This window comes from Oncorhynchus keta, chromosome 20 (genome assembly GCF_023373465.1).
Source record: "Oncorhynchus keta strain PuntledgeMale-10-30-2019 chromosome 20, Oket_V2, whole genome shotgun sequence".
Lineage (NCBI taxonomy): Eukaryota > Metazoa > Chordata > Actinopteri > Salmoniformes > Salmonidae > Oncorhynchus > Oncorhynchus keta.
Genome location: NC_068440.1, coordinates 6,385,739 through 6,400,567, shown reverse-complemented (window position 1 = coordinate 6,400,567; position 14,829 = coordinate 6,385,739). Strand labels below are relative to the sequence as shown.

The 14,829-nt window shown below is 45.4% G+C and overlaps 1 protein-coding gene across 1 annotated transcript in view; it reads right to left on the bottom strand.

Moving 5' to 3' along the window:
• Nucleotides 1–14,829, bottom strand: part of LOC118398938 (ephrin type-A receptor 7-like) — a 301,118-nt gene that overhangs the window by 246,939 nt on the left and 39,350 nt on the right. The window contains exons 2-3 of the mRNA XM_052471925.1: nt 14,416–14,480; nt 8,122–8,794 (exon numbers count right to left, since the gene is read on the bottom strand). Coding sequence (XP_052327885.1) covers nt 8,122–8,794; nt 14,416–14,480 — 738 coding nt within the window. The remainder of the gene's footprint in view (nt 1–8,121; nt 8,795–14,415; nt 14,481–14,829) is intronic.

The following is a 14,829-nucleotide window of genomic DNA, read 5'->3' as shown; positions in this document are numbered from 1 at the left end:
CTCCGCTTTCCAACAGATGGGCGAGGATGGCACCACGCCAGGGGAAGACCAGAGAGAGAAAGAGCGATGGGGTTGGGAAAAATGCAAGACAAACGTGGTGAAGGAGATGGAGAGCAGAGAAAGTGCCCAAGAGAGCGAGAGAGGTAAAGCGAGGACAAGGAGGCGAGGGAGTGACAGAGGGCCAGAGCTATAAAACATACTTCCACTCTCCAGTGCCAGCCAATAACGGTGTCTCTGGCCTCGCAGAATGTACGCCCGTTAACCTGACTTGCCCTGTCTCCCTCTGCCTTACAGACCCTACAGCAGAGAGGCAAAAGAGAAGGAGTAAAGAGGGTGGGGCTAAGAGTGAAGAGCGAGTGGGACCAGTGGAGAGGAAAGAGGGAATGTGAGAGAAGGACAGGGAAGAGGAGATAGAGATACCAGAAAGGGAGGATGAAGGGAGTACAGTATGAGAGAGGGACTAGGAGAGATGGGACAGGGAAGAGGAGATAGAGATACCAGAAAGGAAGGACGAAGGAGGTACAGTATAGGAGAGGGACTAGGAGAGATGGGACAGGGAAGAGGAGATAGAGATACCCAAGAGGGAGGATGCATGAGGTGGAGTATGAGAGAGGACCAGGACAGAGGTGTTTGAGGAAGTCAGCAGTACAGTAGACATGAAGTGTGTACTCTGAGGGAGTACTCTAGGGAATGTGAGTGTGTAAGTGGATAAGCCTCCAGCTGGACAACAGAGTATATGAAACAGAGATAATGACAGGAGGAGCTGCTTCAGGCATTGTCTCTGTAATTATAGAGAAGTCAGTTACTGTACACCAGCTAGCCTTAAAACAAGAAAACCGCAAGCACGCACCAGCTCACGCACGCACGCACCAGCTCACACACACACGCACGCACGCACCAGCTCACACACGCACCAGCTCACACACGCACCAGCTCACACACACACGCACCAGCTCACACACGCACGCCCCAGCTCACACACGCACGCCCCAGCTCACACACGCACGCCCCAGCTCACACACACACACGCCCCAGCTCACACACACACACGCACCAGCGCACACACACACACGCACCAGCGCACACACACACACGCACCAGCACACACACACACACGCACCAGCTCACACACACACGCACCAGCTCACACACACACACACGCACCAGCTCACACACACACGCACCAGCTCACACACACACGCACCAGCTCACACACACACGCACCAGCTCACACACACACGCACCAGCTCACACACACACGCACCAGCTCACACACACACGCACCAGCTCACACACACACGCACCAGCTCACACACACGCACCAGCTCACACACACGCACCAGCTCACACACACGCACCAGCTCACACACACGCACCAGCTCACACACACGCACCAGCTCACACACACGCACCAGCTCACACACACGCACCAGCTCACACACGCACCAGCTCACACACGCACCAGCTCACACACGCACCAGCTCACACACGCACCAGCTCACACACGCACCAGCTCACACACGCACTAGCACACACACGCACTAGCACACACACGCACTAGCACACAGAGCACCGCACATTTTGAGGTGAAATATGAATAAGTGATGGTGTTTCAGAGCGCCACAAACTACGTGGTGAGGGTCGAGGGAGGAGGGCTACAGCTTAGACAGGTGCCTTCCCTTCCCTGGAGACCAGGGCTGTATCTCAAACCGACACACTGGGCACTTTGAGCATTCGATCCCTCAATATGCGCGTTCACCAGTCATCGCAAACGCTAGTTGTCGAGTCATCGAGTGCCGTTCAGAAGCCTCTTTTGCGAGTGGGCCTCCTATGCCGACTCGGCGCCCTTGGCAGCAACTTCTTCCCATTAATCTTAGCATGTTACCTAGCAACAACAAATCATTTTTATGTCACCCTCAAAATAGTCAGAATTTATCAAGAAATCCATAATTAATTTTGAAGTTTAATTTCGAGATCTTAGCAGCACGATTGGACATCTAGCTAAGGAGTTTAGGTGTATTTCCAATGTTTGAACATGTACACAAAAACCTATCCTTGCTAGCGAAGCCTGAGCCAGTCACTTCATACGAAATGAAAGCGAGCCAACTAGCTAGTGCGCCACTAAATGCAATGCTCCTTCCATAAGCAAGCTAGCATGCTACTGTAGTATCATTTTATCACAATTAACACGTTTTAGTGAAGCACCAAACAACCTGCTCTGTCAGTACAGCAGTACTGCTGCGCTGTGCATTTAGCTGACCCAACGTTATGATTTGTGCTTTGGAAACACGCTGAAGTACCAACTGCCTGCTGGGAACATGTCTACAACTTCATCAGCAAGCTGTCAAACTAGTGTAAACAAGTGACAAGTTATATTCTGTTTATCAGTGCAGTGCCCAACATACTTAACTAGCGCTAGCAAAAAAATCCATCCCTGTGTTTGTCAGTGAAATTAGCTACAACAAGCTAAAACCAGCTGATGAAATTTATGGCAACCAATATACTTGCACATATTTAATTTTTTTAATTGTGACCAACCGGCTTGATCTTATGTAGCAACATTTAAAATGATTTAAAGTAGAGACTCAGAGCTAGAAATAGTATATCATACACTAAAGTTGAGGAACAATGAGAGTCTCACTTTTGAGAAAATGGCCCTTGAATTTTTTGGTAAACCTACTGGAAAGCTCGTCTACACCCATTCAGCATCGTTCACACCCTCTTAATCCTTAGCCCCGCCCATCTCTTTAAGGATTCACATGTGAGGCCATGTACTAAACAACCAAATATTAAAACTAGTTTATACTATGGGTTAGGGATGCACAATATATCAATGAACATATCGGAATCGGCTGATATTAGCTAAAAATGCCAAGATCGGTATCGGCCCGATGTCTAGTTTGTACGTAGGTACATGACGTAATGATACCACGTAAAATTTTGCGCTACACATGCAATACAGCATTCCTAACCTAGCCCACAATGTCTGCTGTGTGGATCGAGCAGTCAACAAGTCGAGCAGTAATTTGAAAGAGTAAGTAAAAATTCAGCGAGACAACGCAAAGGCTTAATCCATTAAAGCCAAGATAATGGAATTCATTGCCCTTGACAATCAACTGTTCTCTGTCTTGGGTGATGTTGGCTTTCGCCTACTGGTCGAGCACCAGTACACACTACCAAGTGCGCTATTTTTCCAGATGTTGCCCGACCGGAGTTACACATTAATAGCGTCACTGCTATTAACTTCACGACATGTATATTATGGAACGCCGTTTGGGTCTTTGCGTGACAAAAAATATATATATTAGCACTGTCAAAGCTGTACAAAAAAAAGGCTGCAAACAAGCAAACGGCCTCGAACATTGTGTTTACAATATCGCGTTGGTAATGAAGTATCATTTGCTCGACCGCAACTTCTGGAGTAGCTAGCTTAAGCTTGGCATCTAGCTAGCACTAATACAACCAGCCAGAAAACAATGACCAGTAGAAACTGCAGTCGTTTTCATTATTATTAGCAATGATTTAGGAATCCTTGTAAGTAAGTTGCCACTTGTTGTTCGCCTATTGAAATTGAACTTCAGTTCATGAAAATAAATAGCTAGCCAGCTACTTAACCCTGTTGCCCAAAGCTAACGTTATTAGCAGCCAGCTAGCTTCATCTGGTTAGTGAGGCTTGACCGGACACATTTATGTGTTGTGAAGCTAGCCAGGATTAGGCACAATGGTGGAATTTGCCGTTTTCCTTCTAGATAAAAGTATGTAATTGGCAGTGATGTAAATGAATACAAATAGTATAATTATGCCATAATTTTATTTAAGGCTAACCTCCAAGTCCACTATTGTGGATAATCCTTATTGTGGAAAGCTTCACATAGATGGGTCCGACCACCATTAACCAAATAAGAACTGTCTTATAAATTAGGGTTATTTTAGATGACACCTAGCTATATAGTTAACTAGCTAACTATAGCTACTGAAACAGATTATATTGCTTTGCTATGTTTTTGTGTAAGAACATTGTTTGCATTCAATGGCTAGCTAGCTTTTTTTATGACAAGCACTGTAGGTGCACGAGACAACTTTACCAGCATCATAACATACGTATCAATGAATCGTTGTGACATAAGAAATACGAGTGATAGTAATTACACATTGATTACACCGTGTAAAAATGTATAAACGCATTAAATTATTATGCGATGTGCAGTCATTTTCAAGTCCTGATTGGTCAACACAGCGTATTTGACACGTCAAAGACCCAATTGGCGTTCCATAGAAATCGTGGTTGAGAATGAATCGACTGAACAAATGAACAACGTAACAGCATAGCAAGTAAGTGAAAGAAATAGGTTTTGATTGTTAATACTGGGAATGGGGACATATGTAAATGCCAACAAAATAACTTTATTTAACTAGGCAAGTCAGTTAAGAACAAATTCTTATTTAAAAATGACGGCCCGGACAAAGCTGGGCCAATTATGCACCGACCTATGGGACTCCCAATCACGGCCGGATGTGATACAGTCTGGATTCGAACCAGGGACTGTAGTGACACCTCTTGCACTGAGATGCTGTGCCTTAGACCGCTGAGTCCATGTGTGTATGTTAACTATTTAACTGTACTAGAATGCTTAAAAGGCCACTAAAATTTGAAATATCGGTTATTGATCTGGGGGGGGGGGTTTGGCAAGGAAAATGTTGGATATCGGTATCGGCGTGTTTTTGTGAATTTAATCTGGAGTGCCAGAGTGCGCTCTGGGTGTTTGTAAACGCAGAGCGTTGTCATATTGTCTGTTCGTAAATTCAGAGCGTTTTGCTCTCTGAGCGCACACTGGATGCTCTGGCCGAGGAGTAGGGTTGATCGGAGTGTTCCGACCTAACAACAGTAGTCAAGCACCCAAGTTATTAACTGGCTAATGTTGGCAGCTTGCTAGCTACTTCCAGACAAATGAGAGAACACCTCATTCTGACCATTTTACTCACCCTGGCAGAGCTGGTTAGGCTGTTTTTATGTTATCCAGAGCGTTGTTGACTGCAACTGTGCTGCTGGCAACAATTTAGTTCCTCTTTTTTGCCATCGTTTACAGACACCGGCCATATTCAACGGGTGTTGAGCATTCGTAAATTTGTCAGTTAGTTATTCTGCGCTCTGGGACACTCAGACGAGAGTGTCTAAAGTCAGAGTAGATAACCAGAGCGAATTTACCAGCTACTTCTATCAACAGTTGTTGCAGTGACCTCATGAACATTCTATTGAAATGGTTACTCGCATAGTGGACTCTTGTTTAGATATGAACCATAATCCCAATTCATAACATTACTACCCTGCATGAATCTGCAGGTAGCTAACCAACAAGTTCAATGTTAGCAAGCTAACATTAGGCTATAACTAGCAATGCCAAATGGCTCTGATACACAAATACTATAACTACACAGATCATACATGTAACGTTAGTTAGCTAACAGTACACGAACTTGAAATGAAAACGACTTTGACCAAATTCAAAACGTGTAATATCTGAAAATTTAGCTAGCTAGACTATCTTACATAGATAGACACTACTCCCTCTCAGTCACGGATGCCATGGTTGCTCTGAGTTTGAAGATGTAATCCGGAGACAGGTGTTTTATACAACAGCCTTCTTTCTGTGTTCTCTCTTTTCGACAGTCTACATGTTTGAAATCAAACCCCAGAATTTTCTCCATCTGCTGAGCTATCATACTCTAATTCCACTGATTTCAAAAATCAGTCCCCCAGTAAGTGGAGAGCAACAGTTATGCAGTTCTATGTGATACCTTTCAAAAAGGCCACGTTAGAAAGGATTACCTTCACATATACTGAGCAGCTCATGTTATAGACAGAAGCATGCTACATGGCAGACCAATTCGAACTCATCTCTCGGCATGTCCAGCCCATCCATTGTCTCAGCCAATCATGGCTAACGGGAAGGTTCGTGACTTTTTCTGTGGCTAAACCAACCAGGCTCGTAATTTAATAATTTTATTTGTATCTACAGATGGCATGCACGTTTGTTATTAAGTCACATGAAAGTCCACGTTCAAGAAGGTATTTCTGCCAAAAAACACATTTTGATCAAAAATAAAACAAAGTTTACCTTTAAATAGCTTGCCTAGTTTCCTGAAACTAGTCCCAATTTTGGAATATTGATAAGTGGCAGTTGGGACGTCGAGTGCACATCTTCTCAGTGCTCATTTTGGCCAATAGACTTGCAGACTCGAGTGATCACTATCAAACACAACAGCAAGTGGCCACTTGATTAAGGGCTTAGGGGCCTAGTGTTTGGTTTGACATTCAGCCCAGCTTTACTGTTCAGCACATTACATTGCATCAATCCCTCCTCCCTTACACACAACAACACAGACAAAGGAAACAAGGTGTGTGTGCTACGTATTGTATTATGCCCTTCCCTCTCACACACAAACCCCCCCGTCTTTCTTTCTCTACACGCACGGGCACACACACCTAATCACAGAAGGGCGTGCAGCAGCTCTAGCCAGTGTATCATCAGCTCTGCACTGCTCCACAGAACACGGTCTCTCTCTTTACACCCTATCAGTACCTCCTCAGGCCTCTACTCAATACTACTGAGCAGCGCACACACACACACACGGAAACACAATTACTCCCAAATCTAAATAAGATACAGGACACACAAGAGAAAGTACTCAAATACACAGTCGAAAAATATTTTAAAAAACAGTAAGCAAAAAAGCCTCTCGCACATAGAAACACCTTTTGCCCCCCCCCCACACACACACCTTATTGGGTGTGTTAAATGAAATACTAGAATGGGATGATGTGGGTTTGTCTGTGTGTGTGTGTGTGGATTCTGAGCCTAATTCCTCAGTTTAGTGGAGCGTTATGGCTGATCAATAGTGCTTGTGCTGTATGGCCTGTGGGAGTGCGAGAGTGCTTGGGCAGTGCTGGCCATGCATATTCATGCCATTAACACTGAATAGAGCAGTACTCCACTGGGGCTGCCACTGATGGGCAATGACAGGGCCAATCTCCCACTAGAGTCCCAATGACGCTAGAGCGCTCTCTCTACCAATATGCTATCTCTCCTCTCTCTCGATCTGTCTCTCGCCCTCTTTCGCTATGCTATCACTCTCTGCCCCCCTCTCTCTGGGTTTCTGTTAGCCTCTCTCACATCCTCTATTACTCACTCAAAACTCCCTGTAAAAACACACAAATAATGCATAACTTCCTGGAACAGGTATTAAGCTCACACATTCACACACACACTCATACTATACTGTATGTTCTATCAGGAAAGTCCAAGCAAGTCAGCCCATTAGGGACTCTTCTCATTAAAGCAGTAACACTTTATTCTCAGTGTCTCACTCTCTCTCGCCCAGTCTCTCTCCCCATTTTCAAAAAGACACAAGATGGGCTGCGAAAGCTGATGGCAGACACCAGTCGCTCTCTCCGCTAAGACCGTCTGAACCACTGGCTGTGGGAATGAGCCAGAATCTCTAGTCCTGCGTCAGAGCATTCACAGCGCCCACTGCCTTAACACTGGCCCAAGGGTGTGTGTATATGTTAGTTCGCCATGAACTGCCCACGTGCCACATCCTTAACACAGCAATTCACTATAGTCATCAATATTACAAATGCTGTCTTGTTGAATACAATGACTACCTGAGGACAGTGCAGTGCCTGACTCATCCTATTCATAAAATCATTTCACCCACTTCCCTTCACAAATGTTGCCTGCCTCAAACATGATTACAGGTTGTCGATGAAATGTCTCCAACAGCCAGACAGAACTGGTTTAGGTCAAAAACAGAACATTTCTGCACGGTGATTACCACAAAAACAAAGTCCCCTGCACCGCATTTGTTTCCACCCTCCATACATCTGTCACTCTTTTCTTCTATCGTTCCCTCACTCACTTTACATAACTCCTTCCTTCCTTCCTTCCTTCCTTCCTTCCATCCATCCATCCCTCCTTCCATCCATCCATCCATCCATCCCTCCTTCCATCCCTCCTTCCATCCATCCATCCATCCCTCCTTCCATCCATCCTTCCATCCCTCCTTCCATCCCTCCTTCCATCCCTCCTTCCATCCCTCCTTCCATCCCTCTTTTTTTCTTACCTTCACAGCTGCTGTGACCCTCCTCGTAACCCGCTGAACAGCTGCACTTCCCGATGGGCACCAGCCACTCCCCCTCAGCGCTGCAGTGCATCCTGGGAGGGCTGTCCGTGTCAACCTCAGAGTTGTTGACACAGGCTCCCCTGACTTCCACGAGTGTGGCGAACGCTGCCTCCGCAACCGTATCAGAAAACACAGCCAGGTTCTGCACCGTGGCCAGGCAGCGCTTGTAGTACACCCGCACCGCCACCAGGGCCACGCATGCCCCCACATCCTGGAACGCCAGGTGGAACCCTTTCCGGTTCAGGTGTCCGATCTCCCGCACCTCTGTGTTGAGCTTCATCTTCCTCTCGCCCAGGTCACCCTGCGTGAAGCTCTCGTCGGCGGCGATGGTGTCGATCTTGGTGTAGCGTTCCTCGCGGGTCACCCGGCCCAGGTCTTTGTCCGACTCCACGGAGAGCAGGTTGAAGGTCTCCTTGCAGGTGCCTGCCACGCCCGGGATGCTGTTGCAGTCGCGTAGCGTGAACTGCAGTTCCACGAAGATCCGCTGGCCGCCGCGCCGCGCCACCCAGCCTGTCTGCAGCCAGTTGTTCTGCAGCGCTGGCTCCATCACGTTACACACCTGGTAGGTCCTGATGGGTTTGTACTTCTCATCCACGCCACTGATCTCCTCCCACTGGGGAGATGGTGAGGAAAGGGATAGAGGGATGAGAGAGGAAGAGAGATATTTAGAGAGGGTGAGAGTTAACCTTTTTGGGATAGGAGGCAGCATTTTCACTTTTGGATGGATAGCGTGCCCAGAGTGAACTGCCTCCTACTCTGTCCCAGATGCTAATTATTATTAGCATATTATTATTAGTATTGGATAGAAAACACTGAAGTTTCTGAAACTGCTTGAATGATGTCTGTGAGTATAACAGAACTCATATGGCAGGCGAAAACCTGAGAAATTCAACCAGGATGTGGGATATTTGAGGTTTGTAGTTTTTCAAAGCTTGGCCTACCGAATACACAGTGTCTATGGAGTCAAGTTGCACTTCCTACGGCTTCCACTAGATGTCGACAGTCTTTAGAAACTGGTTTGAGGATTCTACTATAAAGGAGGGGCTCATGAAACCTGTTTGAGTCAGTGGTCTGGCAGAGTGTCTCAGGCTCGTGACACGCGCTCCCGACAGAGTTCTCTTGTTCCAGTGCTTTTCTTCAGACATAGGAATTCTACGGTTGGAAGCTTATTGATGTTTTATGTTAAAAACATCCTAAAGATTGATTCCATACATCGTTTGACTTGTTTTCTACAACCTGTAACGGAACTTTTCGGGTTCATGTCTGGACGAAGTGCTCGCTTCTCATGAAGATGGATTACTGGGCTGAACCCGCTAACAACAAGTGGCTATTTGGACATAAATGATGGACTTTATGGAACAAATCAGTCATTTATTGTCGAACTGGGAGTCCTGGGAGTGCCTTCTGAGGAAGATCAAAGGTAAGTGAATATTTAGTGTTATTTCTAACTTCTGTTGACCCAAATGGTGGATATTTCTCTGGCTGGATTGGGCTCTGAGCGCCATTCTCAGATTATGCTTTTTCCGCATTTAAAAAAAAAAAAAAATCTGACACAGCGGGCGCATTAAGGAGAAGTCCATCTTTAACTCTGTGAATAACAGTTGTCTCTTTTATCAATGTTTATTATGAGTATTTCTGCAAAATCACCAGAGGTTTTGGAATCAAAACATTACTGCACGTAACACGCCAATGTAAACTGAGAGTTTTGGATATAAATATGCACATTATCGAACAAAACATACATGTATTGTGTAACATGATGTCCTATGAGTGTCATCTGATTAAGATCAAAGGTTAATGATTAATTTGATTTATATTTCTGCTTTTTGTGACTCCGATCTTTTTTTTTTTTTTTTTTGTTGAATTTTTACCCCTTTTTTCTCCCCAATTTCGTGGTATCCAATTGTTGTAGTAGCTACTATTTTGTCTCATCGCTACAACTCCCTTACGGGCTCGGGAGAGACGAAGGTTGAAAGTCATGCGTCCTCCGATACACAACCCAACCAGCCGTACTACTTCTTAACACAGCATGCATCCAACCCGGAAGCCAGCCGCACCAATGTGTCGGAGGGTACACCGTGCACCTGGCAACCTTGGTTAGCGCTCACTGCGCCCGGCCCGCCACAGGAGTCGCTGGTGCGCGATGAGACAAGGACATCCCTACCGACCAAGCCGTCCCTAACCCAGACGACGCTAGACAAAATGGACCTCCCGGTCACGGCCGGTTACGACAGAGCCTGGGCGCGAACCCAGGGACTCTGATGGCACAGCTGGCGCTGCAGTACAGCTGACTCCTATCTTTGGCTGGAAAATGGCTGTGTGTTTTTTTGACTTAGCTATGACCTAACATAATCATATGTTGTGATTTTCGAACAATTGTTTAGAAGACAGACTATTTCACTTAGAATTCACTGCATCACAATTCCAGTGGGTCAGAAGTTTACATACACTAAGTTGACTGTGCCTTTGGAAAATTCCAGGGGCGTCAGGGTAGCCTAGTGGTTAGAGCGTTGGACTAGTAACCGGAAGGTTGCAAGTTCAAATCCCCGAGCTGACAAGGTACAAATCTGTTGTTCTGCCCCTAAACAGGCAGTTAACCCACTGTTCTTAGACTTGCCAAGTTAGATAAAGGTAAAATTAAAAAAAGTATGGCTTTAGAAGCTTCTGATAGGCTAATTGACATCATTGGAGGTGTACCTGTGGATGCATTTAAAGGCCTACCTTCAAACTCAGTGATTCTTTGATTGACATCATGGGAAAATTAGTAGCCCTACACAAGTTTGCTCCTTGGGAGCAATTTCCAAATGCCTGAAGGTGCCAAGTTCATCTGTACAAACAATAGTACGCAAGTATAAACACCATGGGACCACGCAGCCATCATACCGCTCAGGAAGGAGACGCGTTCTGTCTCCTAGAGATGAACGTACTTTGGTGTGAAAAGTGCAAATCAATCCCAGAACAACAGCAAAGGACCTTGTGAAGATGCTGGTGGAAACCGGTACAAAAGTATCTATATCCACAGTAAAACGAGTCCTATAATCGACACAATCTTAAAGGCCGCTCAGCAAGGAAGAAGCCACTGCTCCAAAACCTCCATAAAAAAGCCAAACTACGGTTTGCAACTGCACATGGGACAAAGATCGTACATTTTGGAGAAATCTCATCTGGTCTGATGAAACAAATAGAACTGTTTGTCCATAATGACCATAGTTATGTTTGGAGGAAAAAGGGGGAGGCTTGCAAGCCGAAGAACACCATCCCAACCGTGACGCACAGGGGTGGCAGCATCATGTTGTGGGGGTGCTTTGCTACAGGAGGGACTGGTGTACTTCACAAAATAGATGGCATCATAAGGTAGGAATATTATGTGGATATATTGAAAGAACATCTCAAGACATCAGTCAGGAAGTTAAAGCTTGGTGGCAAATGGGTCTTCCAAATGGACAATGATGCCAAGCATACTTCCAAAGTTGTGGCAAAATGGCTTAAGGACAAGAAAGTCAATGTATTGGAGTGGCCACCACAAAGCCCTGACATCAATCCTATAGGACATTTTTGGGCAGAACTGAAAAAGCGTGTGTGAGCAAGGAGGCCTACAAACCTGACTCAGTTACACCAGCTCTGTCAGGAGGAACGGGACAAAATTCACCCAACTTATTGTGGGAAGCTTGTGGAAGGCTACCCAAAACGTTTGACACAAGTTAAACAATTTAAAGGCAATGCTACCAAATACTAATTGAGTGTATGTAAACTTCTGACCCACTCGGAATGTGATGAAATAAATAAAAGCTGAAATAAATCATTCCTTCTACTATTATTCTGACATTTCACATTCTTAAAATAAAGTGGTGATCCTAACAGACATAAGACAGGGAGTTTTTACTCTGATTAAATGTCAGGAATTGTGAAAAACTGAGTTTAAATGTATTTGGCTAAGGTGTATGTAAACTTCCGTCTTCAACTGTGTATACATTGGGAAGTCCTACAGTTGACCCAAATTGGGATTTGTTGTGGGTCAACTGTATGACATTATCATCTGGACAGAGGGTAAATATAATGTGTGGATTTGTGCCTGCAGAGACTGGCACTAGGGTTCTGTACTCGTGAAGCAAGAGAAAGACTAAATGATCCTCCAGAGTGTGTGTTAATGTGCCTCCACTCTCCACAGACAAAACCACACATGATATTGAGGAGCAAATGAGCCCCCAGTGTGTGCGCGTGCCTCCCTCTCCCACAACAGAGAGACAAGACAACAGAGAGAAAGACAAACTACAGTGGCGGGGGCCTCCACAGAGACTATAGAGCTGTAAAGCAGCTCACAGCTGCCCACTGACACTATGGGGAGGGAAAATGCAAATGGCTGCCACGTCCAGAATTCACTGGGTAAATAAAGAACAGATTGCAGGAGACGTGCCCACATGTCCGTCATCATTCTGGACTGCAGGTAAAACCGACTCACCGTGTGCTGAGTGAGCAACGCTGCAGCTCTGCTAAACGCCCTAGTGGGACTGCATTAGCTAGCCAAACAACTGAACATGTTGAAATATATTATCGAAAAATGCCCTTCTGTATTGTGTAATGTTTAATTGACATCACAAGAGTCAGGACATGTTCCTGGTTAGGTCACAGGGTCACAAACTCCTGGCTATGTATTCATTAAGGTTCTCATAGTAGGAGTGCTGATCTAGGATCCGTTTTGCCTTATAAATCACAAATGAATAAGAGGCGAGATGCTTTGGGAACATGCACCTGTGCTGAAGGGCTATGCTCCTCACACCACTCTGCCTCCCACCATTTTGGGCACATTCACGGTTTCATCGGCACACACAAATACATAGCCTGTGTATCACACAGAGTTGTAGGAAATATAGGAATTGTTCAATTAGTTTCGGTATAGAAATATCATGTTTATGACCATTTTAAAGATGGATATGGAGATTGCCTTTTACATTGACAAACCAGCCAATTTGGTAATGGTATGGTCCTGGGTGCTAAGTCTATGGTGACAGACTCAACATGATTCAGAATGTGTGTGTGTGTGTGTGTGTGTGCGCGCTGACTTCAGTGGAACTGTATCCATCCATTGACTAAGTCTAGCTTCCACAAGTTGATTTATAGCAGCAACATTGGACTGGGGTAGTTTATCTAAGCCTTGGTCTTGTGGTTTGCTGACAGACAAAGAGTTACAAAAGACTGCTGCCCTGCAATGACTTGAAAACGTACGCTTCACATACTTCAGCAGTCTGGCTGAAGTATATGAATTGGACAAGTCCATTCATTTCCACTTCAAAATTTGAAACCCCATCGATTCATAAAAGAGCATGATAAATCATTCACAGTCTTATAGTTCAGCGACAAAACGTATGAGTGGAAGATAAATGATAGCCAGTGACTTCAAAAACCACTTCGTCTTCAGTGATTCTTAAAAACGTTCCTCCACCGAGTATTATTTATCTTCCAGTCACTCATAAGTTAGCGTGCGGTTTTTACAAGCCAAATCGATAGAGGGGACAATTTATGTGGCTGTGTTTGTGTGTGTGTGTTTGTGTCTCTGGCGGTGGGTGCAGTGACATCCTGTCCAGGATTAGGACATCGATTAGCGTGAAGTGACGAGCTCTGCTCTGTTTGGTTCAGGGAGGGGCGAGCGAGGGGAAGGAGGAGGAGGACAGGGGCAGAGAGGTGGGGACAGCTGTCCACTCACAGTCTGTTTGGGCAGAGTGCTCTCTGGAACTATGTCCACTGAGGTCAGGGGACCTGCTCTCAGTCTCGAGCTAGAAGCAAGCTGTGCTACTCCGTGGCACAAAGGGCGTGTCGATAAGAGCTAGGCCATATTGTGATAAATTGATGCGATAACGATAAACCCGAACGATAAGTTCAGAACATTAATGTGCAACACACTTGTCCTTTCAACTACTACTAGTTTGATGGCTGTAGCCATCCATTGTCCCATTAACAATTACCAATATTAGCAAACTTATTTCATGCTAAAACTTCACATTTCGATAGTATAGACTTATCGCAATGAAAGGTATCAGTAAAATGACTGCGGTAAGTCAGTGTCGATCATTTCTGGTTTATCGTCCCAGCTGTAGTGTAGATGTACACTGACAGACAGACACACACCTTTTCAGATATGCATGGTCACATGCATTCAAACATGCACGCGCGCAAACTCACAGAAACACACACACAAACATGTACATTCAAAAGTATACAACAGGCTGGTACACTCACGCCATTGGAGGGGTGCGACGTCCAACCGAGCTCTGCCTGAGTTTCTTTTGAGTTCAGCAGGACCACTGAAAGAAAGAACAGAAAAGATAGAGGGAGAACAGCATTAGGTTAGTCGAAGTCAAACGTCGTTACATTTCGCCAGTCTGCCTCAAGCACCACTCGTCATCTCATGGTGTCAGTAAGCAGACACTCGCATCCAGAGCGACTTACAGATGCACCTCTACTCCGATAGCTAGGTGAGACAACCCCATATCACAGTCAGAGTGAGCTAACAAGGTGAAACTCTGTTGATGTGCCCTTGAGCAAGGCACTAAACCCTCATTTTCTACAGAGGCGTCGTGCTACTATGGCTGACCCTGTAAAACACCACATTTCACTGCACCTGTCTGGTGTATGTGACAATAAAACCTAAAT